General features: G+C 42.1%; 1 protein-coding gene across 2 annotated transcripts in view; it reads left to right on the forward strand.

Annotated features, from left to right (window-relative positions):
- Nucleotides 1-26,225, forward strand: part of RARB (retinoic acid receptor beta) — a 313,595-nt gene that overhangs the window by 183,301 nt on the left and 104,069 nt on the right. For both annotated transcript variants that reach the window (XM_032768027.2, XM_032768028.2), the window contains exon 2: nt 21,118-21,266. In XM_032768027.2, coding sequence (XP_032623918.1) covers nt 21,118-21,266 — 149 coding nt within the window. The remainder of the gene's footprint in view (nt 1-21,117; nt 21,267-26,225) is intronic.

Below are 26,225 nucleotides of genomic sequence, written 5' to 3' on the forward strand. Positions count from 1 at the left end.
GGGGCCGCGCTCACTCCATGTTCCAGCCAGCGCCCTGGGATCGCAGCTGCTATGTGCCTCTGTATACGCAGGGCTGCATGAACTACAACTCCTGGCTACTTCCCCGATGCCTCTCCAAACACCTCTTTATCCTCACACAACCTTCTCTTGGTGCCTGATAACCTTCCTTCCTCAATCTGCCAGCAGTAACTCTCTACTCCATCACCGCTCTCTCCCATCCTCCACACACACTCGCTTCTCCTCTGGGCGTCCTTTAGAAGTGGGCGGGCTTCGCCCGCCCACCCCTGGGATGCCAATAGGCTAACATACCTGTTTCTCAGTACTTTACTGTAGCCATCTGGCCTTGCCCCATCACACCATATATAATATCATAGTTGAAAATCCATATTTAGGGATACTCTAGGACTAGAAGCATGTGCATCCCATTTGAAAGAGTAAATCTCCCCTTTCCAATGGCATAAATCATCCTGTTTTTATCCTTAAGTTTCCCAAGACATTGAACCTTAAACTTGTCACTAGTCCAGGACTCTATGTTGCTAGTCTTGGTTGGACCAATGGAATTTTGTAAGGAAATTCCACATTTGAAGGGCAAGAAAATATCTCTGTCACAATGTTTTGTCAAAAGTGTAGTGGCAATTTGAAACTGTTCAGAAGTTTGGAATAATGTAGGAGGTTCTCAGGAGATGAATTAGTGGGCAAAGAAAAAGTGGGGCAATGTCAAAGATGCATGATGAATAATAAATGCTGGTTATCTCATGGACATCACCCTCTCATACGTGGTACAGTGAATGTATGTGTGCATATACTATACTCTCTTCCCTCCTACATGAGACTGATGCTGGCAGGCTAGAAAAGTCATTTCAGACCACATGCTGAAGACTTTATGGAGTGCTGCTGGTCAGCTTTTTGACTCAAAGTGGGCAGACAGAAGAATCTATTGCAGAGAGCGAGCGAGCAGGAGAATAGTTCCTCTTGTGAGTCTGTCTTTTCTTCATACTTTGTCTGTTAGATTGAAAAAGAAGTTAGGAGCTGATGTTCTAATTCCATTTTTGTCACAGATTTACTTCGGAACTCCGGATAAGACACTCTCTGTGCCTTCATTACACCGACTGTAAAATGGGGTAATAATACTTAGCTATTTGGTGGGGTTGTTGTGAAAAATATTTAATGTCTATAAGATACTTTGAAATGTAAAGAGGTATATAAATACGATGCCAGTGGTACTGAATTTTGATGAGGGAAAATTTGATAGAATCCTAGCTAGTCATTTTTCAGGTCACTTCCCCAACACATTATCAATGTTTTGTATAACAAGTATTCAAAAGTTTCAAGTGGTCTGAGTGCACGTCCACTTCAGTTTTATGAACCTGAGTACTGCATTTGCTCCATCGTATGAATATTGGTGCTGTTCAGTTAATAAATATTCACTCATCCTGGCTGTTTCTGTCAGCATCAGCATCAGAAAGCTTGGAGTGCAGTACTGTAGCTAATGTACTTCTAATTCTTGGCCTGGTGACTGACCAAAGACACCTCCTTTTCTTAGTAAAGCATATGAAGGCATAGAGAACAACAGCAGCTTTTCCTGCCTCAGGGTGACAGTGTGAGAGTTAATTTTTCCCAGTGTGCTTCTGATGCCTTTGAAGTCTAGGGATAGCAGGGGAATTTCTGGAGATCACACCAGAAGGAGATCACACCCTCCCTCCTCTCACTTCCTCAAAGAGAAAGAGTTCCCTTATATATATTGTGGATTCTCTAATAGAAAGTTGTCCTTTCTTCTTCCCACTGCACTTTGGCGCTTCTCTGAGAGTTCAGAACTTTTGCAGCTACACTGATTTCTGACCACCATTGGCTGAAGTGTAGGGTGACCAGATGTCCTGATTTTATAGGGACAGTCCTGATATTTGAGGATTTTTCTTATATAGAAGCCTATTACCCCCCACCCCGTCCCAATTTTTCACACTTGCTGTCTGGTCACCATACTGAAGTGGGACTGTTTCCACATGCAGACATGCCCAGTTGATTAAACAATTCCTTTATTTTACCAAGGTCTTGTCTACATGCAAAAGTTGTACTGCTTTAACTATATCCATATAGTTAAGCTGTACAACCTACTCCCCCTCAGCGTGGATGCAATTATACTGATATAAATGGCCTTATACTGGCATACCTTATCGTTACTGGTATAATGGATCCTACATTAGAGGTTATATTGGTATAATTGTTATTATTTAAAAAATTACACCCTTAACGTATTTACACTGATAACTATGTGTACACAAGGCTTACTATTAATAAAACCCAAACACTATAACACTCCTGAGCAATGAGTTATACTGAACAATGGGCTGATAAACAGTCCTTTCTTTTGCAAATGAGTATGGGCTGTCAGCAAAAGAGCAAACTGCAGAGTGAAGGGGACTTACTCAGGAAAGGAACTCAGAATGGGGAAAATTCCAAAAAGCTGTCAGTCTTTTCAAGTGAAAGCTGGAAACAATATATTTTTAATAAAAGGACAGTTACTCTAATTGCTGCACCCTACTGTTCAATTTCTTTTTATGCCCCTGTTCATTAAGTTCTGCATACTCACACTTATTGTTTACAGATGTATTCATTTTCAACTTGCTTGTAAAAAACATGCTCTGCAAAAGGTAGTGAGTGAGGCTACACTCACCAGTTGGTAAGTATGTATTGCTGCCTATACTATGCAATTTTTAAAACAAACACCCCCCCCCCCCCAACTCAGTTCATCAGTGGAGGCAAGCCCTATATTCCCTGTAAAAGGTGAAGTAATCTTACTGCAGCCTGACTTTAAAGGTAATAGGCACTTTGTAGTAGATTGATGTCATACAGTGTAATGAGGCGCACATCTGCTCTTAAACATTTTAATTTAAGGATCTAAAGGTGCAGCAGTTCAGCTTCTGCAGTAACCCATTCAAACAGCTGTGATGCAGTTTCTAATTACCCTTGTAAGTGGACATGCAAAAGAAGGTATTTGTAACAGTGTGGCTCACCCCTGAAGGGCTGGGGCTAGCCAACCCTGACTCTACAATGAGTTGCACCTGGGAGAGAGTAGGGTAGCTCTGTAAGGAGTAGCAGGAAGCTACAAGGAGGAAGTGGGCACCTGAGCTCAGGAAATTGTAGAGAAACTGTAGGGAGTGTGAAAGGGTCTTGCTGGGAAGACCCTGAGGTCAAGGGAGCTGTGACCGAGGGGAGCCCAGGGAGTGGGAAGATCCTGAGACCAAGAGAGCTGTGACTAAGGGGAGCCTAGAGAGTGGGAAGCTCCTGTGGGGAAGGCTAACTTGCAGCTAGGAAGCAGTGAGAGGATGGGCTGTGACAAGAGTGGGACCAAAGAAGAGCTCTGCCTGTGAGAGAAGACATCAGGGCTAAGTATGGGCTTTTATGTGGTGATGGGCAGTGGTTTGGAACCCTGAGAACTGTTAATAACTATTTCTGTTACTAAACTGGCCCCAGCAGAAGTAGTCTTAATGCAGAAAAGAATTGGTTCTGTTACTAAATGGACCACAGGCATGGGGGTGTTGTACATGTGGAAGCTGTGTGCAGTTCTTGGAACCCATTAAAAGGGGCAAGGTGCCTATAAAGCAACCCCTTGGTTTAGGGCCAGCTCCAGGGTTTTTGCTGCCCCAAGCGGCGGAGGAGGAGGGGGGAACTGCAATGGGCGCCTGCTCCACTGCACTGCTTTCTTCTTCGGCAGCAGGTCCTTCCCTCCGAGGACCTGCCACCGAAGAGCCCAATGTGCCGCTCCTTCCTCTTGGCCGCCCCAAGCACCTGCTTGCTGAGCTGGTGCCTGGAGCCAGCCCTGCCTTGGTTGGAAGGGGTGCTCAGAAAATGGCCACCCTGCTACTGTGTGTAAATCCATGTCATCCAGCAGAGTCCCTGCAATTCAAGGGATGATCTGTTTTTTAGATGCGTCAGTATCTACCTGTAATACTTCTTTGATCACAGCATTAGCGTTGGTTGAGTCAGTGTATTGATTTCAGGGTTAAAAATACACCAATGTTTAACACTTCCTACAGTAAACAGTCATAACATTTGAGAAGTAAAATGGCATGAAATATTACCTTACAAGTCCATTTTACTGCTTTTATGATTAGAACACTACAGTTTTATTTTTGTCTATGTGATACTGGAAAACTATGTAATGAATTAAAGATATTAAAACTCCCATATTCTCTCTGGCTCCAAGCCAGGATAAGAGGCATTATAAATAAAGTTATGAGGACTATCTAGGAAGGAATTTAAACTATATTTATGGTATGCATGTTAACACCCAAAACTAATAAAAACTTATACTGGAGATTAGATCCAAAGAATATATCCCTGGTTTAAAGTAGTACTCCAGATTATTCTGTTTCATGCTTAAAATATGTTGCCTTCTTAGGAAGAACTGATACAGATACAGAGCTTTTGAAGATAAAAGAAAAAGGCTCCAAACATTATAAAACACTTATGGTTAATAGAGACTTTCTTGCATAGGGAGGGATGGGGGAGGTGATGGGGAATATGCATCCTCTAGCCACAAGTCCATTTCCCTTGTGATTTTAGTTAATCATCAAAGGTATTGTCCAGATTCTTTTCTCATTTAGATGGTTACAAATCAAAGACAGTGGAGCGACAACTGTGTAAAACAAGTGTGAGAAGATAATTGGACCCATTTTATGTTTTAAGTGTCTTGTCCCTCATTACCCATCATCGGGTAATTGATCCTGCAGGGAAATCATGCTGAATTTGGGACATCATAATCCTATAAAGGCCATTGCAGTAGACTCTAATGTTTTAAAGTACAAAAGGGCCAGATTCTCAGCTGCTGTAAATCATTATAGCTCCTTTGACTTCTCTGGAGCTACACACTTCATTCCAGTTGAGGATTTGGCACTATAAGGTCACCAGCAAGACTGAGCAAGAAAAACTAGGTTGTGGGCTTCTTATTAAAAAATAAAATCTGATATATCAATAACAATATCACAAAATCGCTTTTCACAAGATATTATCTTTTTTTTCAACTTTGTACAGGTTTAGAATTAATACTTCTGAATTGTGGTACTTTTTGTGATCTGAGCCAGGGTAAAATCATGGGGAGGGCAACAACCCTCAGAGCCAGTATGTTCAGGAATTTTTTTCCACTATTTTCCATAAAATCTGAACATTCACTTCAGTTTTTTTCTTTTTCCTCTGTGAAGATAGACCCCTCTTGCAACCTGATGAGCTGCGGTGCTGTAAGCTCAGCTTTACCTGCCCGCCCATTGGCTCATAAACTGGTGACCTCAGTGATGAACCTTTGTTGTTTACTTGATCATTTAAATAGCAAGAGCCACATTCTGCCTTCTGGTAAAATCCCATGCAACCCTATTAACTCCCCTGTGATGGGCTGCATGCAGATTTTGTCCTATCATTAGAGAAATTTGTTCAAGTGTAACTGCATCAGTGTATTTACGCAAGGACAGAGCCCAAATGGAGATCTGCTGCACCATTGTAAATGTAGAAAACGGCTGTGGTATGTTACACTGGTATTAGCTCTGCTTTAGGCCAGGTTTACACTGAAAAGTTAGGTTGACCTGGCTACATCATGTGGGGTGTGAAAAATCTACACCGCTGAGTGATGTAGTAAAGCCAGCCTAACCCCTGGCTTATACAGTGCTAGGTCGATGGAAGAACTGCCTCTCAGGGAGGTGGATTAACTACTGCAGCGGGAATCTCTCCCGTCTCTACAGTGAGTGCCTGTGCTGAAGCGTTACAGCAGCACAGCTGGAATTGTGCAGCTGTAGCATTTCTAATGCAGGCTCTGTTTACACTACAAAGTTAGTTTGACGTAAGTTGTGCGTGACTCTACACTTAGATTTGTCTTCCACCTATGTAAATGCCCAATTAAAACAATGCAGTAACACCACCTCCCTGAGTGACTTTGAGCCATGGTCGATGTACTGAGGTTGATGCAGTGCAAGTGCATATACTGCGTTACTTATGTTGATCCTAACAGTGCTCCAGCAGCTGTCCCACAATGCCCAACACTGATTGCTCATTATGAACTCCACTACCGATGGGTCCCAGAGACCTGAAGGCCCCCCCTCCCTTTTAAAACCCCACAATTTTTTTAATGCCTTTTCTTGATTGTCCAGCTTGGCGAGCACACCTAGCCACTCTCCACTGTTGCATGCAACCACACAGCTGACCTTGCCAGCTCCATGCTCCAGACTGTCTCTGGCATGGAGTACACAGGAGATACTGGATCTCCTGGGCCTGTGGGGAGAAGAGGCTGTGCAAACACGGCTATGCACCAGCCATAGAAATTTGAATAGCTATAAGCAGATTGCACAGAGGATGCAGGAAAAGGGGTACGACGGGGACCAGCAGCCGTGCTGTGTGACAGTGAAAGAACTGCGGCAGGCATATTGGAAGGCCAGTTTTGCCAACAGTCAATCTGGTGCTGAGCCACAGACCTGCTGCTTTGACAAAGAGCTGCATGCTGTAGATGGTGGAGACCCCACCACTGCCCTGGAGACCACTGTGGATATCTCCTGGGAGCCCAAAGGCCCTGGCATGAACAGTGAGGAGGAGGTGGAGGACGACGAGGAGGAAGATGGGGGACACATGATCAGGGGTTCCAGCTATGCTGCGAGTCAGGACCTGTTTGAGACTCCACCACAGTCCAGTCAGTCCTGGCATTCGAGTATGGGCAAGCCCTGTGCAGTAGAAGGATCCTCTGGTAAGTCTGTAAATTTATTTACCATTATTGTGGTGGCATCCCCAACTTGACAGAAAACAGCTGTCAACTTCTTATTAATTTACTTGTGCTATAAGAGGTAGTGGTACAATAAAGAGAGGTAACGTTACCTGCTTTTCGTTACACTCTATTGCTAGGCGGGGAAATGTCCCTTGAATCGTCCTGAGAGATCTTGATGATACTTTCATGGAGGTTCTGGGAATCCTCTGCTGAAGGTTTCTAGGGATAGCAGCCTTATTTCTTTCCCACGCCAGTCAGCCATAACTTCAGCAGGCATCATACAGGTTAGTAGTATATGGGCCTGGGCAGCTTGGGGATGCCAGCAGCAGCTGTGCTCTCTGTGCCCTCTGTGCCTTTGTTACCCTAAGGAATGAGAGATCAGCTAAAATCACCACCACCTATGGAAAATGGTGCCCGCATGCTCCTAGTTTTGTGCAACCAAGCAATTCCCTCCTCATTTCCCTCACGTCTGGCGGGCCATGCTCACCATGGCGAAGCAGAAGTGTCAATACACATGCCTTGTTTAAAACCGTAGGGAAGGGAATTCTGAACCTTAACTTTCACTTTCTGTTGAAACTTGACAATGGTACCTCTGTGTTTTATCTGCAGCTACTGCTGTTGCTGCCTTCAGGGGTTCCTCCACCACATCCATAGAATGCCTGAGCTAGATAAGGAGGAGAAAGAGGACGACTCTGGATGACGTGCTCGGTAAGATCCTGCTTCATCACTGTGAACAAGGGACTGGAGGGTGAACATTACAGACAGTTTGGAGACAGAAAGATCAGTCTCAGCAAGAAGAGGAGAGGAAGGTGCACCAGGACATAATGGGGCTTCTCTGGCAGCAAACACATGCTGTGGACTCTTGTGGACATATAGGTTCAACTATCACAGGCTTGCCTCCATTTGCAATCCATGGAGAACTCCACTACAATACCTCCCGACACCCCCCTCTCAATATTCCATGTGGTATCAAGGGTGGCATCCCTACCACTCCACCCCCCGGCAGGACATTAAGGACAACCGCAGCTTCATATACACAGACCTATGAAAGCCACGGTTGCTGTATGTGCAGGTAAAATAGACATGGATGTTTTTCCCCTTGTCAAGTTCTGTTCCATTAATATATTAAGTTTTAATGTATTTGCTTTTAAATTGCATAGATTTTTTTTTTTGCACTGGTTTTGTTACTGAATAAAATTCTGTTTGTTTGGAAAATAATTCATCTTTATTAGTTCACAACATTCGCTGCAAACTGCCTAGCAGTTCAGAAAGTACCTATTTGTTACTGTTCCATGTGACACAACTCAAAGGATCAGTGACACACACACTGTGTGGGAATCATAATTATGCAGTGCTTGTTGTACATTTAATAGATGCATTGACAGCATTTACATTCACAGATGTACACCAACTAGTGCACGATTTCCCAACAGTGCCCAAAGCAGCAGGGCCAAGCAGAGCACAGTACACTGCAATGCACTACTGTCTCTCATTGGTAAAAGGCTCTTTCACAGCCTACCTAAGACACATAGCTCCATGGTGAGCTCTTCTAATAGCCCTTGTGCCTGGCTGTTCAAACTCAGCAGACTGCTGCTCCACCTTGGCCATCCACCCCAGCATCAACTTCCCCTCTTTTGCTTCACAGATATTATACAGGATGCAGCAGGCAGCCATAATCATTGTGAAGTTGTTTTCACTGAAATCCAATCTTGTGAGTAAACATCACCAATGTCCCTTCGATTGACGGAAAGCACATTTAATTCTCATTCTGCACTAGCCAAGCTGGTAGTTGAATTTTTCCATGGTGCTGTCAAGGTAGCTGGTGTACGGCTTCAGAGGCCAAGGGAGCCAGGCATAGGCTGGGTCCCCCAGGATCACGGTTGGCATTTCAACATTGACAGTGGTCATCCAGTAGTTGGGAAAGAGAATCCCTTCTTGTAGCTGTCTGAAGAGTTCTCTTTTCTTAAAGATGCAAGTGTCATGAACCTTCCCTAACCAGTAAACTCTGATTGGATGAAGTGTCCCTGGTGATCCACCGAAGCTTGCATAACCATGGAAAAGCAGTGCTTTCTGTTGGTTTTCTCTGTGGCAAGGGGGTCTGGTGTCAGAATAGGGATATGTGTGCCATCTATTGCTCCACCAGTAGGCTTCCCCAGCTGTGCAGCAAATCCATCCACTACATCCTGCACATTGCTGAGAGTCAGTCCTGCTCACAGGAGACTATTAATGGCCCTGCACACTTGCATGACAACAGCCACCGTGGGATTTTCCAATTCCAAAATGATTTCCCACTGATGGATAGAAATCCAGCGTTGCAAGTTTCCAAAGTGCAATCGCCACTCTCTTCTCCACTGTCAGTGCAGCTCTCATTCTGGTGTCCCTGTGCTGCAGGGCTGGAACGAGCACGCCACACAGATCCAGGAATGTGGCCTTCTGCATCTGAAAGTTCTGCAGCCACAGAACTCTCCTTCCCAAGCTTGCATTACAATTCTTGGGCCCAGAATCAGCACTCTGCCATCTGCAGTTGCTCCACGAATGCCACCAACAACCGTGAATTGGTTCTTGCTGTGTCCCACAGCAGCCTGTCCTCCAGGAAATCGACAGGTCAGTTCCTCTTACAGCTCTGCAAATACCAGAGGATCATGCATCCTGTACATGCAACACTTATGACAATAATGCAGAGCTGTGCAAGGTCCCTTCTTTTGTCTGGGTTGGTGGACAGCATGGAGGGCTACGTGGGTTATGGTATTTTTAGAAAAGATATGAAAATTATGGGCTATAGATAACATTATGAGATGGAGGCGGTTGCACACTGGGAATTTCACCCTTGCTCCCAGTCACCACTGCGTGGCTCATTTCTGCCCCCGTCATGCATTGCCAAAACTTCCCAAAAGACAATGTTCTGGATGATGGCAGGTTGCACACTGGGATACCTACCCATGGTACACCACACTGTGCATTGACACACACACTTCTGGTGAGTACGCAGGGCAGCGATGCAAGGAGCTCAGTATGCATGCGCACAAATGATATTGTAACTGTGGCCGCTTTATGCTGACATAACTTGTCAACCAACATCTATAGTATAGAGATGGCCTCAGTTACACAACTGTAAATGTTTCTCTAATGTAGACAAGGCCTGAGGGCTTATCTACTCTTAAAATGTTACAGCGGTATAGCTTCAGTGCTGCAGCTGTGCCCCTTTAGTGTAGACACTACCTATACCAATGGGAAGGGTACTCCTGGTGGCATGGGTAAATCACCTCCCTGTGAGGGGGGAGGTAGGCTGCCAGAAGAATTCTTCCATTGATTAGCACTTTCTAGACCGGGGGTTAGGGTGTCATACTCACATCTCATAGGGGGAGTGGATTTTTCAGGCCCCTGAGAGCCGTAGCCATGCCATTGTAAGTTTTCTGTGTAGACCAGCCTTCTGAAAGAAGCAGTCTAGTCTCTCGCCACCTTGGAGTAACTGCCAAACTTTGCCTCTGAATGAAAATGTCCCTGTAACCAGGTTTAGAGGTATTCTAGTAGCACAATATTATTGTGCACCTGAAGGCTGGCTGGAAGCAGTCTCCTACACACACTGTCTCCCTGCCTCACCACCTTGCACCAGTTAGGACCCTGTTATGCTAGGTGCTATACAAACCCTTAGAGAGGCACCATCCGTGCTCCAAAGAACATATCACTTATGACAACAAGCAAGATCAAAAGGTGTAGGGAGAAAAAAGAGAGGATGTTTCAAAAAAAAAACCACATTTTTTTTCCAACAAAAATTGCCGGAATTTAACAGAAATTTTTTTCCTTTAAAACGTTCTGATTTTTCTGTAAGAAACCCACATCTGAAACTTTATTTTTCAAAAACCTGAATTCACTGGCTTTTCCAACATTTCCTGGGGAAAGAAAAGACACTTTTCAATCAGCTCTAATCAAAAGTTCTTGTGTTTCTGGAGCAAGTGTTTGGTTGGCATACTGTTTCAGCTGGAAGGTGTCGGTGGGGGGGGGTCTCTGTACCTGAAAATTTAAATCTGCTTAATTTCCTATTTTCTACTGTAGCAGTAACAATAGATGCTGGTCACAAGAGTCCTTTTTAAACTACTATGGCAAGCTCACATACATATCAACTGGTTGTGCAGTCAGGAGAAGCTCTTCATTTACTGCTAGAGACACAACAGATAAGTTGCAATAATGGACAGTCCCAGAAGTGCTTCAGCACTGAACTCAAAAAGCCAATGGTTTTAAGCATGGCTGACTTCTGTTCTCAAAATTAACTCTGGAAATGGCATTTTGGCCTCCCTGTTCAGGGTGTCTCTGTGATTCCTGGATCACATGTGCTTAATTTACAAGGAAAATGTTTCCTGCAACCTCAGCTTTGACTCTATTAAAAGCAAGCTGGGCTTTTTGTGGCTTGTGCATCCCAATCACAAATAAACATTCTGCAGTACAAATCATGCTGTCTCGTACACCTACGTCAACTCCACTGACCTTAATAGGGTTTGTACAGGTCTTACAGCCTTGCCTTTGTAATAGAAATCAGTGCACATTGACCTCTTCCATGTGACAGGGATGTAACCTTATATAAGCTGACCTATATCAGGTTACTGAGGCTAGGAAATAATGTTCAGTCTCTTACTAACACTTTTTCTTTTATTTGTGTCTGAATTAACATTGCAACTCTGAGCAAGGGTACAATTTTGCTCCCACTGAAGTTGATGAAGCTTTTGGCTGCAACAGGAGTAGGCTAAGGTTCCCAGGATGTCAAAATTCTGCTCAAAGCTGTTTAAAGAAATTCCCGAAGGACTTATTTCCTGTAATATTTTGTAAACTTTACATTTTTCTCTCAATTTTCTACTAACCAGGATTACATCATTGTTTATGTGTTTTTAAATCAAAATTCAAAAGTGAACATTGTAACGCTCAATTTTCAATCCAATATGTAAACAAATTAAAACAAATTTGTTAGTATAATGGCCACCAAAGAGAAACTGTGAAGCTTAACAACTGGTAACTGGGTACTATGGCGATGGGTCACATAAGTGATTTATTGCTCTGTGATTAAACATCTCAGCTCATCCGAGATATTGCAATACAACTAGCTTGATATAAAAATGAACAGTGAAGATGTTCAAGTGTTAAGTTTTTTTTAAACTGACACAGAACTGAATTGGCCTACTGTCTCTTTTAAATTAGCATATGCAGGTACACTGAGGCAACAATTACCTCAGCAAAGCAGCAATTAAGAGTGCGGATGATTTCTGTATCATTACATCTGGCAGAAAAGTGGGAACCCCATGGTGAACTCTGACCTCAATCTTAGGCCTGGTCCACACTACAGAGTTAGGTTGTCATAAGCTGCCTTACATCGACCTATCTGTGGAAGTGTCTTCAGTTAAATTTGGTTCCTACTGACATAAGTGACTCTCTATGCCAATTTAGTAACACCACCTCCCTGATTGGCACAGAGTCATGGTCAATGTAATTAGGCAGACGTGTTGCTTATGTCGACTGTTACTGGCTTTCAGGAGCCATTCCACAATGCCCCCACTGACAATACAAACACTTCTGGTGAAGATGTGCACCGCTGACACAAGGAGCCAAGTGTGCGCACACACAAGCAATTTAATAACTGCAGTGGCTGAATGCCGAAGTAAGTTAGGTCAATATAATTTTGTAGTGTAGATTCGGCCTTAGGGTATGAATACACTACAAGCACAGGAGCAACAAAACTGCAGCTATGCCACTGGAACATACCCACCCCTTGAGAGGCAGTAGCTAGATTGACAAAAAATTCTACAGATGGTTCTACAGTCTACACTGGAGCTTAGGTCGTCTTAACTATGTCTCTCAGGGATGTCAATTTTAGGTGTAGACCAGGCCTGATTAGGTGTAGACCAGGCCTGAAGGCTCATTACTCACAAGATAATTTTACAATCTTTTAAAGTGACAACATATGGCCTAAAGTAGTTAGTACAGAGGGGCCCGCATTACCGGTCTTACACACTGTGTGATAACTGTCTTTGAATCCAGAGAGAGTGCGTAGATCTAGGGCACCATGGTACAGATAAAAAGATCAGTACAATAGCTTAATTTTAAAAGATTACAGTTCTACTCTGATAAGTGAGCCCGGAAAAACGGCTTCTTCGTACTCAACAAGTTTGCCATCTGCATTTAGTCCTTTAGTAACAAAAATAAGTGTTCCTTTCTGTCCACTCCTTTTAACCCAGTAAAGCTAACAGAGCTATGAGATAGTGATTGGATCTCATTGCGTCATGCCTTTCATCAACAAAATTGCCAAGTTCCAATTACAAAGCTGTAATATTAGCCAGTGGACTCATATTAGCTATGAGAGTCAGTGGATACTCACTGGCCCTGACCATGTGACAGAAGGATAACCTTTTGTAACACTGACCCATATCATACGAGTGGAGCCAGGAAATAAAGATCAGCGTCTTACCAGTACATGAGCGTGTTAGAAACCCTTCCCATTGCGCTCGGATTGCCTCCACATTTGGTGCACACAAATCTGGCCTCTCGTTTGTTTGCCCTTTCATCCTGCTCTTTTATTTATTCATTTCAGTTCCCTCACTGCTTATTAACACATTAATTTGGGATGCACTTTTCAGCAACCTTGAAAATATTCATTGTTCTTTGCCCAGTCAAGTCCATTTCTTGCATTATCTTTAACTGAACCTGATTCTGTGTTACACTGCAAATAATACGGTCTCCAGTTAGTTGACCTGGTAAGTAGTCACATTCAATTACTTGGCTTTATGGTACAGCTTTAACGTGGTCAGTGGTCTCACCTGGCGACTGGTCTTCTCAAGGGACATTCTTGCATGATCACTGACTGTCTATGATTCTGAAATCCCCTTAAGACTTTTATTGCAGTGTACTGTAGATCTACGACGCCTCTGGGCACACCATATGCAGCAGTCTTGAGGAATTTCACCTTTCACCCTCTTCTGTCTAACCCAGCACTTATGTGGCCCCCAGCACTGTACTGTCTGAGGCCCAGATCCCCACAGGTATTTAGGTTCCTAATTTCCATTGATTTCAATGTGGATCTGGGCCTGAGGGCCTAATAATCTTGACTGTGTTCATCTTCACATCCCCCTGGTGAAACAGGAAAGTTTGATCCCAATTTCATAGAGGGAGAACCCAGGCACAAAGAAAGTAAGGGACAGATTAATAAAGGTATTTAGGTGTCTAAAGATGCAAATAGGTGCCTAGTGGGATTTTCAAAAGCACCGTGGCACCCAACTGCTTCCTTAGGCTCTTAAATATCTTTCCATAATCCGGCTAAGTGATTTGCAAGATTTAGAGCAAGGAATATAACCCTGATCACTCTTCATTACCACTTGCTTCCAAGAAAATGTGTAAATGCTACAGTCACCTTTCTCCAGTTCTCTGCCACTGTTGCTTCTAGACAGGGATTCAGGAGGTTTAATTTGCTCCATTTTTGCTAAAACTTCTATTGACTGAGCAGGATTATTATTATTTGTGTAACAGTAATGCCTAGATGCCCCAGCCAAGATCAGGACCCTGCTCTGCTATTGGTTGTACAAGTATCTAGAAAGATAAAGTCCCTGCCCAAAGCAGCCGTAACAGGCCACTTCACCTTGCAGGGTCCCTTTAAATACAGGCGAGTCTCATCTTATGCGAGGGTTCCGTTCCGCGGTTAGCATGTAAAACGAAAACTGTGTATAGTCAAAATTACATTGAGTTGAATGGCGGGTGGAATTGCCTGCACTACAGGTACAGTATTAAAATGGTTATTTTTCTCTTTTTTGTTTTTGTTTTTGCCGACCGCGTAAAGCTGAAATTGCGCATGTTAAATGCACCTAAGATGCGACAGACCGGTATGTGTTAACTACTTATGCTAAACAATCTGTTTTGCCTTGTATTTAGCTGTTAAGCCGAGGGTTTGTCTACACTGGCAAGTTTCTGCGCAGTAAAGCAGCTTTTTGCGCTCAGACTGCAGATGTGTACACACTGCCAAGCCACTTTCTGAGCAGAAACTCCTCAGTTGCAACACTGAATAAAAACACTCTGCGAGAGACATAAGGCTATTTGCACAGAGGCCCCGGTGCTGTATTGCCAGTGTAGACACTTGATTGCTTTCTGTGCTGTAAGTGGCCACTGGAGCTGTCCCAGAATGCCTCAAGCTGCCCTGGACACACAAGCCCCTTCCCCTTTCAGAGCACCATTTCTGGCAGCCCTTGCCATGATGTGCTGATCTGCTCCGGGACACAAAGCAAACCATTAATGTGGAATGTTCAAGCTGTTGAACACAGAGGCAGGCGAGGGGGAGAGACAGAGAGAGTGCTGTGCAGAGAGCCCAGGGATGGAGGCGGGGGCTGATGTTGGGTTCTCCCCCCCCCCCCCCCGTCTCAGGACTCGTTGCTTCCTGCTGCTGTCTGAACTTATAAGAAAGCATGCTGATATACTCTCTGTCCCTCAAAACAGTGTCTCTCTCCCCCTCTCCATACACACTCTTTGTCAGACACTCCCCCCCGCCCACCCACACTTCAGTTGAAAAGCAGCTGGCAATGTAGTAGGATGCCCATAAAACAATGGGATTGGGAAACCTGCATCACGTGACTCCGTGACTGCCCCATGAGGCACTGCAAACCCTTCCCAAAGCACCCTGCAGCCAGTTGCACAGTGGGATAGCTACCACAATGCACTGCTGTCTTTGCAGTGCAAGAGCTGCTAATGTAGATGCGCTCCAATGTCACGAGGAGCTCAGTGTGGACACGCACCAGCAGTTTAATTCCAGCATTTTAATAAAAGTAGTATAACTTGTGGCACAGAAACTTGCCAGTGTAGACATACCCTCAGTTTCCCAGATCTGAAGAAAAGCTCCGTGTACTCTTGAAAGCTTGTCTCTCTCACCAAGAGAAGTTGTCCCAGTAAAAGAGATACTACCTCACCTATCTTGTCTGTCTAGTATTTAAATATACCAGTAACACAAAGGGTTGGAGAAAGGAAATATTATCTCCATTGTACATATGGCTAATTGAGGTTCAGACAAATTAAGTGACTTGCCCAAGGAAATCAGTGTCAGGGCTGGGAACTGAACATGGATCTTCAAAGTCGCAATTTTGTTCCTCATTCACAATTGCATTTTTCTTCTCCAAGTGTGCTGCTTTTGGGGTCTAATCTTGTCCCCCTTACACTAATAAGAATTGCTAGACCTGGTTCCGTATTTTCAATTTGATGGCTGTGAATTGGGCTCATTATTAAGTATTTAGTTATGTTGTTATGTTAAGTGATTTTGACAGATATATTATTTGAAGCATACTGTAGGAATTCTGCATGGTATAGAACAATGATCTAAAGCAGGAGTTCTCAACCTTTTTCTTTCTGAGGCCCCCCCCAACATGCTTTATAAAAACTCCAGGGCCCACATTTGTCACAACAGCTGTTTTTTTTGCAGTAGATTAAAAGCCAAGGCCAGCATTAGAGGGTAGGAAGCAGGGGAATGGCCTGGGCCGCGACACCACAGGTGACCTCATGAAACCAAGTTGCTCAGGCTTCGGCTTTAACCTGGGATGGTGGGGTTCGGGCGTGGGCTTCAGCTTTCTGTCCTGGGCCCCAACAAATCTAACGCTGGCCCTGCTCTCTGGTTTATTTTAGTGGACCCCCTGGAAACTTGCTCAGGGGGCCCTGGATGAGAACCACTGATCTAAAGAATCATGTTTAGCTTTTCAACAAACAGACAAGGATAGCTTTGGCTCTCTGAGGTAGAAAACCACATTATAAAAATTTAATGTTGATATTTAATCTTCTAGTGTCCCTTATGAAAATGCAAGGCCACTTCCCATAATAAAAGTCAGCCTGAGGACTAATTTTTTTTTGTTTTTTGGCCTTCAGCCCAGGTCATGTAGTTACAGTATATGGTGATTAGTTGATTCTGAATTTCCCCTCCCCTTTTTTAAGACCTAAGCTGTATTGTAGAGCTGTAGTATGTCATGAATAAAATCAGTGCTTGAAAAATTATGACCATGAGTTGAAATGAAATAAGTAATGTAACATTATAGATTAAAGACAGATGTGTGCAGCTGACAAGACATGAGCTCACTAGAAGGGGGAGGGAAAAAAGAGGATATGGAAAGTAAAAATAAATAAATGTACTTATAGACATCTAAAAATGTAGACGTATTGTCTCCATATAGGCCAATCATGATAGCTTTTATTTCAATCCCAGTGCATTGTGTTCACGCATAAAATATTCAAAAGAAATGATGATGGTGATAGTACTAGTATCTCAGTTTACTAACAAAAATTTAAGCTGATGGATCACAACCTGGAAGTGTTTTTTTTTCTTTTTAAACTGAGCATGTTTTTTTTCATAGTTTGAGTTAATGCGGTGCTGTGTAAATGGAATATGCATGATTTGCTGTGTATTTAAAGTCCTCATTCGCTGTAATGGTCAAGCAGACAGCTTCAGTGACTGAGAGGGAACAGATTTGCAAGAGGGTTTTTTTCTAACAAAACATCTTTGTTTAAAAAAGAAAAGAAAATCAAAGTCTTTACCTATGGTATCTCCCTTTGTTTTCATCCCATTGTCTGTGAGCTGCACCTGTTGTATATATGGTAAGAATAGCAGGGATTCATAGCCCAGCAACAGTACTCAGCCAGAATCCGGTGTGACCGGGTCAAACACATACTCACTGTAGGGTCATGGCCAGGTTACTAAGTCAAGGCTGGCAAGCCTCCATGATAATGTTTTCTTTTTCTCTCACTCCTTTTTTTGTCTTTCAAACCGGATTTCTTTTTAAAAAAACCAACAAAACAACCTCATAAAAATGCAAACTATTTGTTTAAGTATGACAGATTCAAAGCATTTTATTATTAAAAATTTTTTTGAGAGGGCAGGAGTCAGTGATATTTTGGATTTAATTTGATGATATAGTTTTGAATGGCATATGAAAGAAATAAATTTGTATGGAAACAAATGAAACCCACTTTTCCACTGCCTAAATTTTTACTGGAACATGATTAAAGGCAGACTCTTTTTCTAGACTAGACATAAAAATTAAATGATCTACGGTATATAGTTATTTTTGCAAATGTTTAGAGGCTTATAAATAATGTCTACAATGAAATGCACACATACAAGCGGCAGAGAATCTGTTTCTAATTACTTGTACTTTAGCTGAACTTTGGCGTTTCCTTTGACTTTCTGCCTAATGTATGTGAGCTGTGTGCCTTGCACTCCAGCAGTGAATTCACAAAAAAAAATAGACTGACTGACTCTTCTTGGTGCCAACAAAAATGAGGGTTAACAGAATGTTTTGACCAAATGCAACACTTCTCTATTCACCCTAATTAGCTGAAATTGCTCCTTCCCACCAGGGACTCAGAACCCAGTGTTCAAAGTTCCCTCGAGGCTATCCAGGAAATACCATTTGCTTTACAACTTTTTATTCTTTTAAGACTCAGCTGTCCAAAGTGTGCATTAAAATACAGTCTTAATAATCTAAGTTTCTAGTAAAATGAAAGGGGCTTCATAATGCTTGTCTGCCTTTAATCAGCCACAAAATAAAATACTTCTATCTGTTAACATGGTTTAGCTAGCAGTAAATTAGCTCTTATACGCTCTCTTAAGGATCTTATCTGCTACTTTATCTAACCTTTAGAAAAATTTCAAACATGTTAGGAACCATGACGTTACCTTTTGTTTGAGAATCCATGAATGCATAAGTGGAACTTGTGTTTTGTAACTTCTTTTATGCTGTATTTTCTCAGGTGAATTGAGATTCCCAAGTGTCACATCCTCTGCTAACAGCAAAACATTAAAAATCAAGTTGTGTTTTGTTTTTCCCCACTTTGGGAAAACTGTAGGATTACTTTAAAATTGCATTAGCTGGGACTCCACCTTCCTGATTGTAACACATACACCTGTATAGAGAATGTCTTTTTTTCTTGCAGTTCTTGCCCGAACTATGTGAATTAATAATAACAGTACTTTGTTCCTATAAATAACATCTTTCATCCAGTGACTGCAAAGTGGTTTACAAACATGAATCAATTAAGCCTCTGGCACCATTCCAGGGAGTTGCTAGCATACCATTTTACTGATAGCCTCCTTGCCTCAGTTTATCTAAGTCCAAGGATCCACAGTAAGTTACTAACAGATAGAAACAGAGCCCATGTGATCTGAATCCAGGCCCTCTGCACAGCTACAGTTCTTGTCTATAACCGAAAATAAACAAGCCCTGTAACTGTTTTCTTGTGACAAATAAAACTCACTAGGTGTTTGTTCTTGTGACGCGTGTTTCCAGTGTATGGGCTAAGCCAATTTAATAGCAGATATAGCTAAGCTGGTTTTGCAAGGTTTATTTCTTGTTCTTGTTGTTTTTTGATTGTCGTATCCATTTTCAAATTGTCTACCTTGGCAGTTCTATAGTAGCCTCCTCAGCATCTTCAGTTGCTGACTCTGCTTTGTGCATTTATGAACAGAGCCAGGTGTTTCATCTCATCTAAGTAACACAAGTTCCTGTGCCTTGTCCAGAGTCTGACAGAGCTTTGTTGAGCGTATGGTTAGCAATTTGAACACCACCATTGGATGCTGCTTCTTATTTGGAATAAACAATCAGAAAAAGTAGAAGCAGATCAGAATTATTCCTAAAAGGCTGCTTTCTCGAAACTAAAATCATATAAGGATGGCAAGAGTGCAGTTGTTTTACCAAATAACACAACGCTCATTCCCCATGGGATGTCTAAAAACTGGTTTTTACGCTGAGTGAGATAGTTCAATGAGCTAATATAGAACACATTGCTGAGATTGCAGAGTTTTAGAGCTAAATTTTTATCATTCCAGATACTGATTGGGAGTCACTAAGATGCATGTACTAGCATGAAATAGGGAACAGAATGTCTGAGACCTCTCAAGGGCATTTGATAAATCTAACTTTAATTTAAAAGGACTAATAGATTATTGATTTAAGCAGGGTGACTGTGCACAAATCAATAACAGAGTGCTCTGTGCCTATCTTAAATGCTAAAAATGACTATTAAAAGAAAGAATATAGTGGATTTTGTCTCCTTTTTTTTTCTAAGAAAAAACTTAAACTTTGCTCTGTAGAGTTGGAACCTGTAGCATGCTATTTGTAACATAGTTTTGCTAAGGTGTCAGTGAATTCTGAAAAATGCGGGTCGGGAATGAATCTCGGATGTATTACAAATGCAACATTTTAAAAATGTGAAACCATCTTGGACCGTAAATCTTGTCCAGAATGTTCTGTTGACTAATATTCTTAGCGTTCACTTTTAAGACTCCTGAGAGTTAGCTCTGTGGATAATGTCTAATATTTCTGGACGGATACAAGTTCATACATTACATCATTTCTATGTATCTGTTGAAAAATTAGAGATATTTGTCCGAGAAGCAGCAGAACAACTTACTGAAACACGGAAATGTATTGCACATCTACAATAAATATGAATGATGATGATGGTGTATCAGAAAAAACTAATACAGATGCTTTGAAAAGATCAGGTTCACATCTTTTATCCTGCTTCACAGAGCTTTCATGTTGTTTCCCAGAAAGGAGTAACAAATGCCTCAACAGATTCAAAATAAATGTCCATCCAGAAATATTAAGGCAATAAAGTGACAAGATGTCATAATAGTTACGTGGCCCCTTTTCAAAGTGGTTTACAAAACATTAATATCCCATAAGGCAGATAAGTGTTACTGCATGATGTCAGTGTACAGATAGAGAAACTGTAGGATTAGAACTTGCTGTCCTATGCTTAAATCATCAGTCTCTTAATGCACATTGATGATTTTCCATATCCTTCAATGACAAATTTGCGTCCTGAAAATGTTCCCTCTGTTGTGGAAGTAGGTGAGAGACTTCATAGCATGTTTCGCTAAAAGATAGATGTTGAATGCACAGATATTTCACGTCATTCCCCATCAAAGACTACATTCTGTCCTCAGATGTGCTCACCAATAGCTCATATTTAATTCCAAAGGCAGAATCTAGAATATGATCTAAATTCTGTCCTCTGATGCCCAAATTCATTTTCTAGTCTAAAGGATTTGTATCGGGGGAATTTTAGCGTAGAATTTGGCCCAGTGTGTGGATCTGACACCATGTGCCTTTTGGAATATGGAATTGCAAGATTATGGAAGGGGCTGAATTTATGCATCCTACTTATTTAAAAAAAATACATCTGTGTTTAGGGAGATAGAGTGTGAATCTGATGGCATCTCTTCTTAAATGTTGCGAAGAAAGCCAAACATATGCTTGTGAAACACAATTTTTTTAGTAGCTGTAAAGGAATAAATAATAGAGTATATAAAAGTCAAAGGTAATGCACTAAAATGGTGGGGTTTTTTTTCTTTTTCTTTTTTTCTTTTGTAGCCATCGAAACTCAGAGCACCAGTTCTGAAGAACTTGTCCCAAGCCCACCTTCTCCGCTTCCTCCCCCTCGTGTTTACAAGCCCTGTTTTGTCTGTCAGGACAAGTCATCTGGATATCATTATGGCGTCAGTGCCTGTGAAGGATGTAAGGTGAGTACCAAAACCCCATGGTATTTTGTTAGAAAGCCCTGTGTTTCTTTTAGAGATGGGCTAAGCAGATTAGTTTCAGACTGGATTGAATGCCTCCAAAGGCATTTGGCCTTACTCACTACGTCAGAGTTAATTCAAGCAGAAAGACACAAGTGGTTGTCATTCCTGGAATAACCTGTCCTCCCCCTCCTTACAGCAGTATATGATTGGCTGACATAAGGATGGAATTGGAACAGGGCCGGTGCAAGGAAGTTTCGCGCCCTAGGCGAAACTTCCACCTTGCCCCCCCACCCCCGCGCCCTGAGGGTCCCCCCCCTCCCCCGGCGGCACCTCCCTACCCCAGCTCACCTCTGCTCCACATCCTCCTGGAGCACACCGCCCCCGCTCTAATTCTCCTCCCAGGCTTATGGTGCCAGACAACTGATTGGCACTGCAAGCCCAGGAGGTGGGAGAAGTGGAGCAGCGACCACGCTTGGGGAGGAACCGCTGTGAAAAAAAAAATTGGGGGCACTGCTTTTCGGCACCCCCAAATCTTGGCACCCTAGGCAACCACCTTGTTTGCCTTAATGGTAGCACCGGCCCTGAATTGGAAGTACATATTTTAGTACATATTCCACCGATAAATTAAGTATTGCATTGAGAGGTGAGGTTCACATGACTATTTGCTGTCCTTAGTTCATCTTCTCTGTTATACTTTTATGTAGTGTACTGCCTATAGTACTGCCTATTTAGAGATGTAAAGGTCAAATATGGATCTGAGCCTTCCCAAAGTTCAGCAGAATTGAGATCTTTGGTGTTGGCTCAAGCCTTACACAGTTAAGGGCCAGCATGAAGCTAAAATGTGAGCATGGTTCCAAACTTTCCAGAAATGTATCAGTGGTCAGATCTGGGGTTTCGTTATGGACCACAGACAAAGCAAAATGGCAGCTGTAAAACTACCTTTGACAGACTACAAAGTAGAAATAAGGATGTGGTTGCCAGCTACTTTTAATATTGTGATTGTTAGTATTTTAGTTGAATATCCATACATATTTTTACATAGACGGCTTGTGAGGAATCCATGGCATCTGGGAATTGGAGTACTAGAGTATATGCTTGCAGAGACTGAACATGCATCAGGGAGGTTATGTGAGCTGAGCCGTGTGTGTGTGTGTTTGAGAGAGCATACGTAGAACAGTTAGATAAGGGAATTGTGCAACATGATCATGATAGTCACATTTTTTTCTAGCAATGTTAGAGGGACATATCAAAATATTTTGAGGGAAATTATGAAAAAAAGGTGCTTAAGTAGGAGTTATATAGTTTTTGGTTTTATTAGTGATTAGTACCTACTGTGCAATACCTGTTTTGGTATGAGAGAATGGTTATAGAACAGAAGTACTATCAACATTATTGTATTTTGAAATCTGGTTCTGTAGTCCACATGGATATGCTTCTACCCCCTACACAAGTGCACGTACATGTGCTTGTACACACACAAAGCTATGTTTAGTGATTTTTTAGGCAAATATTCTATTCAAGTCCTGCCAGATATTAATAGCCAGTGTGGAAAGAGCAACAGCATGCAGGCACTGACAGTGGTGAGTGCTACTGTACAAAAGGTTTGAGTTTAGGGTTGATGTTTGTTGCACAGAACAGTCTCAGTCTTGCAGCATGATTATAGTGTCCCACAAATTCAGTGGAAAGTCCTGAATGTAGGGCAAGGAATGATATTAGTATGGGGGATAACACACCTTGAGATCATTCTCTTCTATACTAACACACACTAATTATGGTATCTGGAGGTAACACACTATAAAAATGGTAAAATATTTTAACCTTCCATTAAAAATCTGCATTTATTAAAAGAAATGAATAAAATCTATATTTTGGTGTATTCTTATGAAATATTGGAATTTGTTCTGATTTAGTTATTAGTCAGCCACACATTTAGGCCCCAGTTCTGCAGCTTCTTGCGTGCAGGGGGTCTGCTGCACCGATATGGACCCTCTCTCCCCGGTCCAGTTGGTTTGCACTATTGCAATTTTGATTTCAGTGGTGCGCTGACTTCTTCACGAAAGAAGGTACAGGATCTCAGCCTGATATCCTGATAGGTATTTGAAAGTTAGCATATAAGATCATCTGTGTTTTAAATTCTCCTTCCAGTGTTGAATTTTTGCTTGTATTATCTAGCCATGTTCTCAAGTACTGTCATGCTGTGATTGTTGCCATGCTGCTTAAATTTTCCTTTCTGTTTGAAAAAGTACAATAGAAACTTGTAAATCTCACTTCACTTAATTGCACATCTGCCCTTCCTGAGATGCTCACACAAAAATGGTTGTATCCCTCCCCTTTTTCAGCAAGAATGTAATTGCAGAATGCAAGAGAGAGGTCGCATGTGTCAAAGACTTCATTATTTTTGAAAAATACGTTCAAGTATACTGCTGACATACCAGGGTACAATCCAGACCAGTGAGTGGCTGTGTCACTTCCGCCCTGTAACCTGCGCTATCTCCCTTTGTTTTCCTTTACAAGGTTTTGCGGCTTTAGCCTCCAACCTGAATTGCTCACAAACGGACTCCAGCATGTTAGTCACTCCCAGCTATGTCTGTTAGTCACCTCCTTGGCTCTTACCAACCTTAAAGATTACCACAGAGTGTCCACAACACACTCCCAGTTCCCAGATTCCCTCCCCACCAAAACGTGTCCTGTATTGCCCAGCCGTCTGCTGGACAGTACACATGTATTGAATTGGTTATTCCTTTAAGGGAATAATAGGCACACAACTTGCTGCCCCAAATGGAGTTACCCAGACACCTCAATTTAAACACACTGGATTAGATAAAGCGGTAAAGCAAGTTTATTAAATGTAAAGAGAGAGATTTTAAGTGAGTACAAGTAGTGAGGCATAAAAGTCATGACTGGTACAAGAGGAATAAAGATAAAATGCAATTGGTGCCTCACCTAACAAACTATGTTAGATTCAAGGCAAAGTTTTCTCACCTCATATTTTCAGCAATCTGACTGACCAAACTCTTTAGGTCAGGACTTCTCTTCCAGAGTCCAATGGCTGCTTCCTTTGTCTCTTCTGGTGCAGTGAATGTAATGGGTAGGGAGAGAGAGGAGGGGGGTGCCTTGGGGTCTGCCCCTTCTTTTTATAGTCATGTCCCTCCTTAATGCTGCTACGTGCATTTTGCCATGATGAATTGATCAGCAAATAATTAGTTTTTAAATGATACCTCACAAGACAGGCCTTGTAGAAAAATTATTACAGTAGTGTATAAGGTGTGAATATGGGTATATTCTGTCACAATACTATGTAACTTTTATTGGAACATTCCAAAGAATTATCATACATAATTCAAACAAAACCACACTTGTCAAAATATATGAAAAAGTCTGTTTTGTAATACATTTTTTTTACTTGCTAATTTGAAAAATTGGTAATTCTGCACTTAGCTACCATATTGACAGAGGCTGTTAAAAGTAAATCTAAGATCAATATATAGAGACGATAATGGGTGTGTCAGTGAGAATTCACAAGATTCTAGTGTAGTGGTTTGAATCTTTGCAGCTGTCAGTACTTGTGCGGTATGTTCAGTGATTAGACATTGCCTGATGAGCTTTCTGGTCAACACAAAATTATACCCTTACTGAGAGCAGGCAGTTACTTTGTAAAGACAGAGTACTGATATAGTCAAAAGTACCTAGAACCCTGCAGCCAGCCTTTGAGACTTCTAGACTGAAAACACTAATCTTTCCTCTTTCCAAAAATTTTATCTTCTCCTCTTTCCTCCCCTTTTCTACAATTCTGTCCATTCTTCCATTCCTCAACCTTTGCTCTCCCCTTGCACTCACTTGTCCCATTCTTGCTCTTGGACCACTGAGCATGTCCAGAGAAAGTCTGCCTCATCAGCTTTACTTTCTCACTCTAATCAGTTTTAGGCCACCGGTTACAGTCAGTTCTTCTCCACCTTCAGTTCCCTCCATAAACCCTTTCTCTAACCTTATGGTCTTCTGCATCCCCCTTCCCTCAGAATATAGCCAGCTTCTTTGCAAAATAAAAAAGCATCTTAATCCAGCATGACTTTTCCTTTTCCTTCCTTGTCCTCATTCACCCCTATTTCCAGCTTCTCCTCCTTCACTTCTGTTTCTGACTGAGTCTCATTTCTCCTCTTTGCTGCTAAGCCTTCAGCTTGTTCCCTTAATCTCATGCCTTCTCACCTCCTGCCATCTATGCCTTCCTTTCTCTTATTTTCATCCTTTCTTTCTCCTCTGGCTCATACTCTTGTCTCCTCATCTTGTAAAAAAACATTCCCCAGGATCCATCATGTCTAACTACGGTTCTGTCCCCTTTCTTCTTTATATTTTTTGTCTCCAAAATAACAGAGCATGCTGCTTACTCTCCCTTGACTTCCTTTCTTCTCATTTTCCCCTTGCTTTCCTCTTATTTGGCTCCTTGCTGTCTACTCCACTGTAACTGCCATCACAAAGGTCATTTATGATTTCTTACCACCCCAAAGTAATTTTTTTCCTTAACAACTTAGTTTATTTACTGCCTTTCACACTGTTGATCACTGTCATTTAAAATAAACAAAAGGAATAGTGGGTGAATACCCACTTCATCTGACGAAGTGGATATTCACCCACGAAAGCTCATGCTCCAAAACGTCCGTTAGTTTGTAAGGTGCCACAGGATTCTCTGCTGCTTTTACAGATTCAGACTAACACGGCTACCCCTCTGATACGAAACAAAAGGAAGTATTTTTTCACAAAATACACAAACAACCTGTGGAACTTCTTGCGAGAGGATGCTTTGAAGGCCAAGACTATAACAGGGTTCAAAAAAAGAGCTAGATAAGTTCATGGAGGATATGTCCATTGATGGCTATTCATCAGGATGGGCAGGGATGGTGTCCCTAGCTTCTGTTTGCCAGAAGCTGGGAATGGGGAACAGGGGATGGATCACGTGATGATTAC

Source organism: Chelonoidis abingdonii, chromosome 2 (genome assembly GCF_003597395.2).
Source record: "Chelonoidis abingdonii isolate Lonesome George chromosome 2, CheloAbing_2.0, whole genome shotgun sequence".
NCBI classification, from domain to species: Eukaryota; Metazoa; Chordata; order Testudines; family Testudinidae; genus Chelonoidis; species Chelonoidis abingdonii.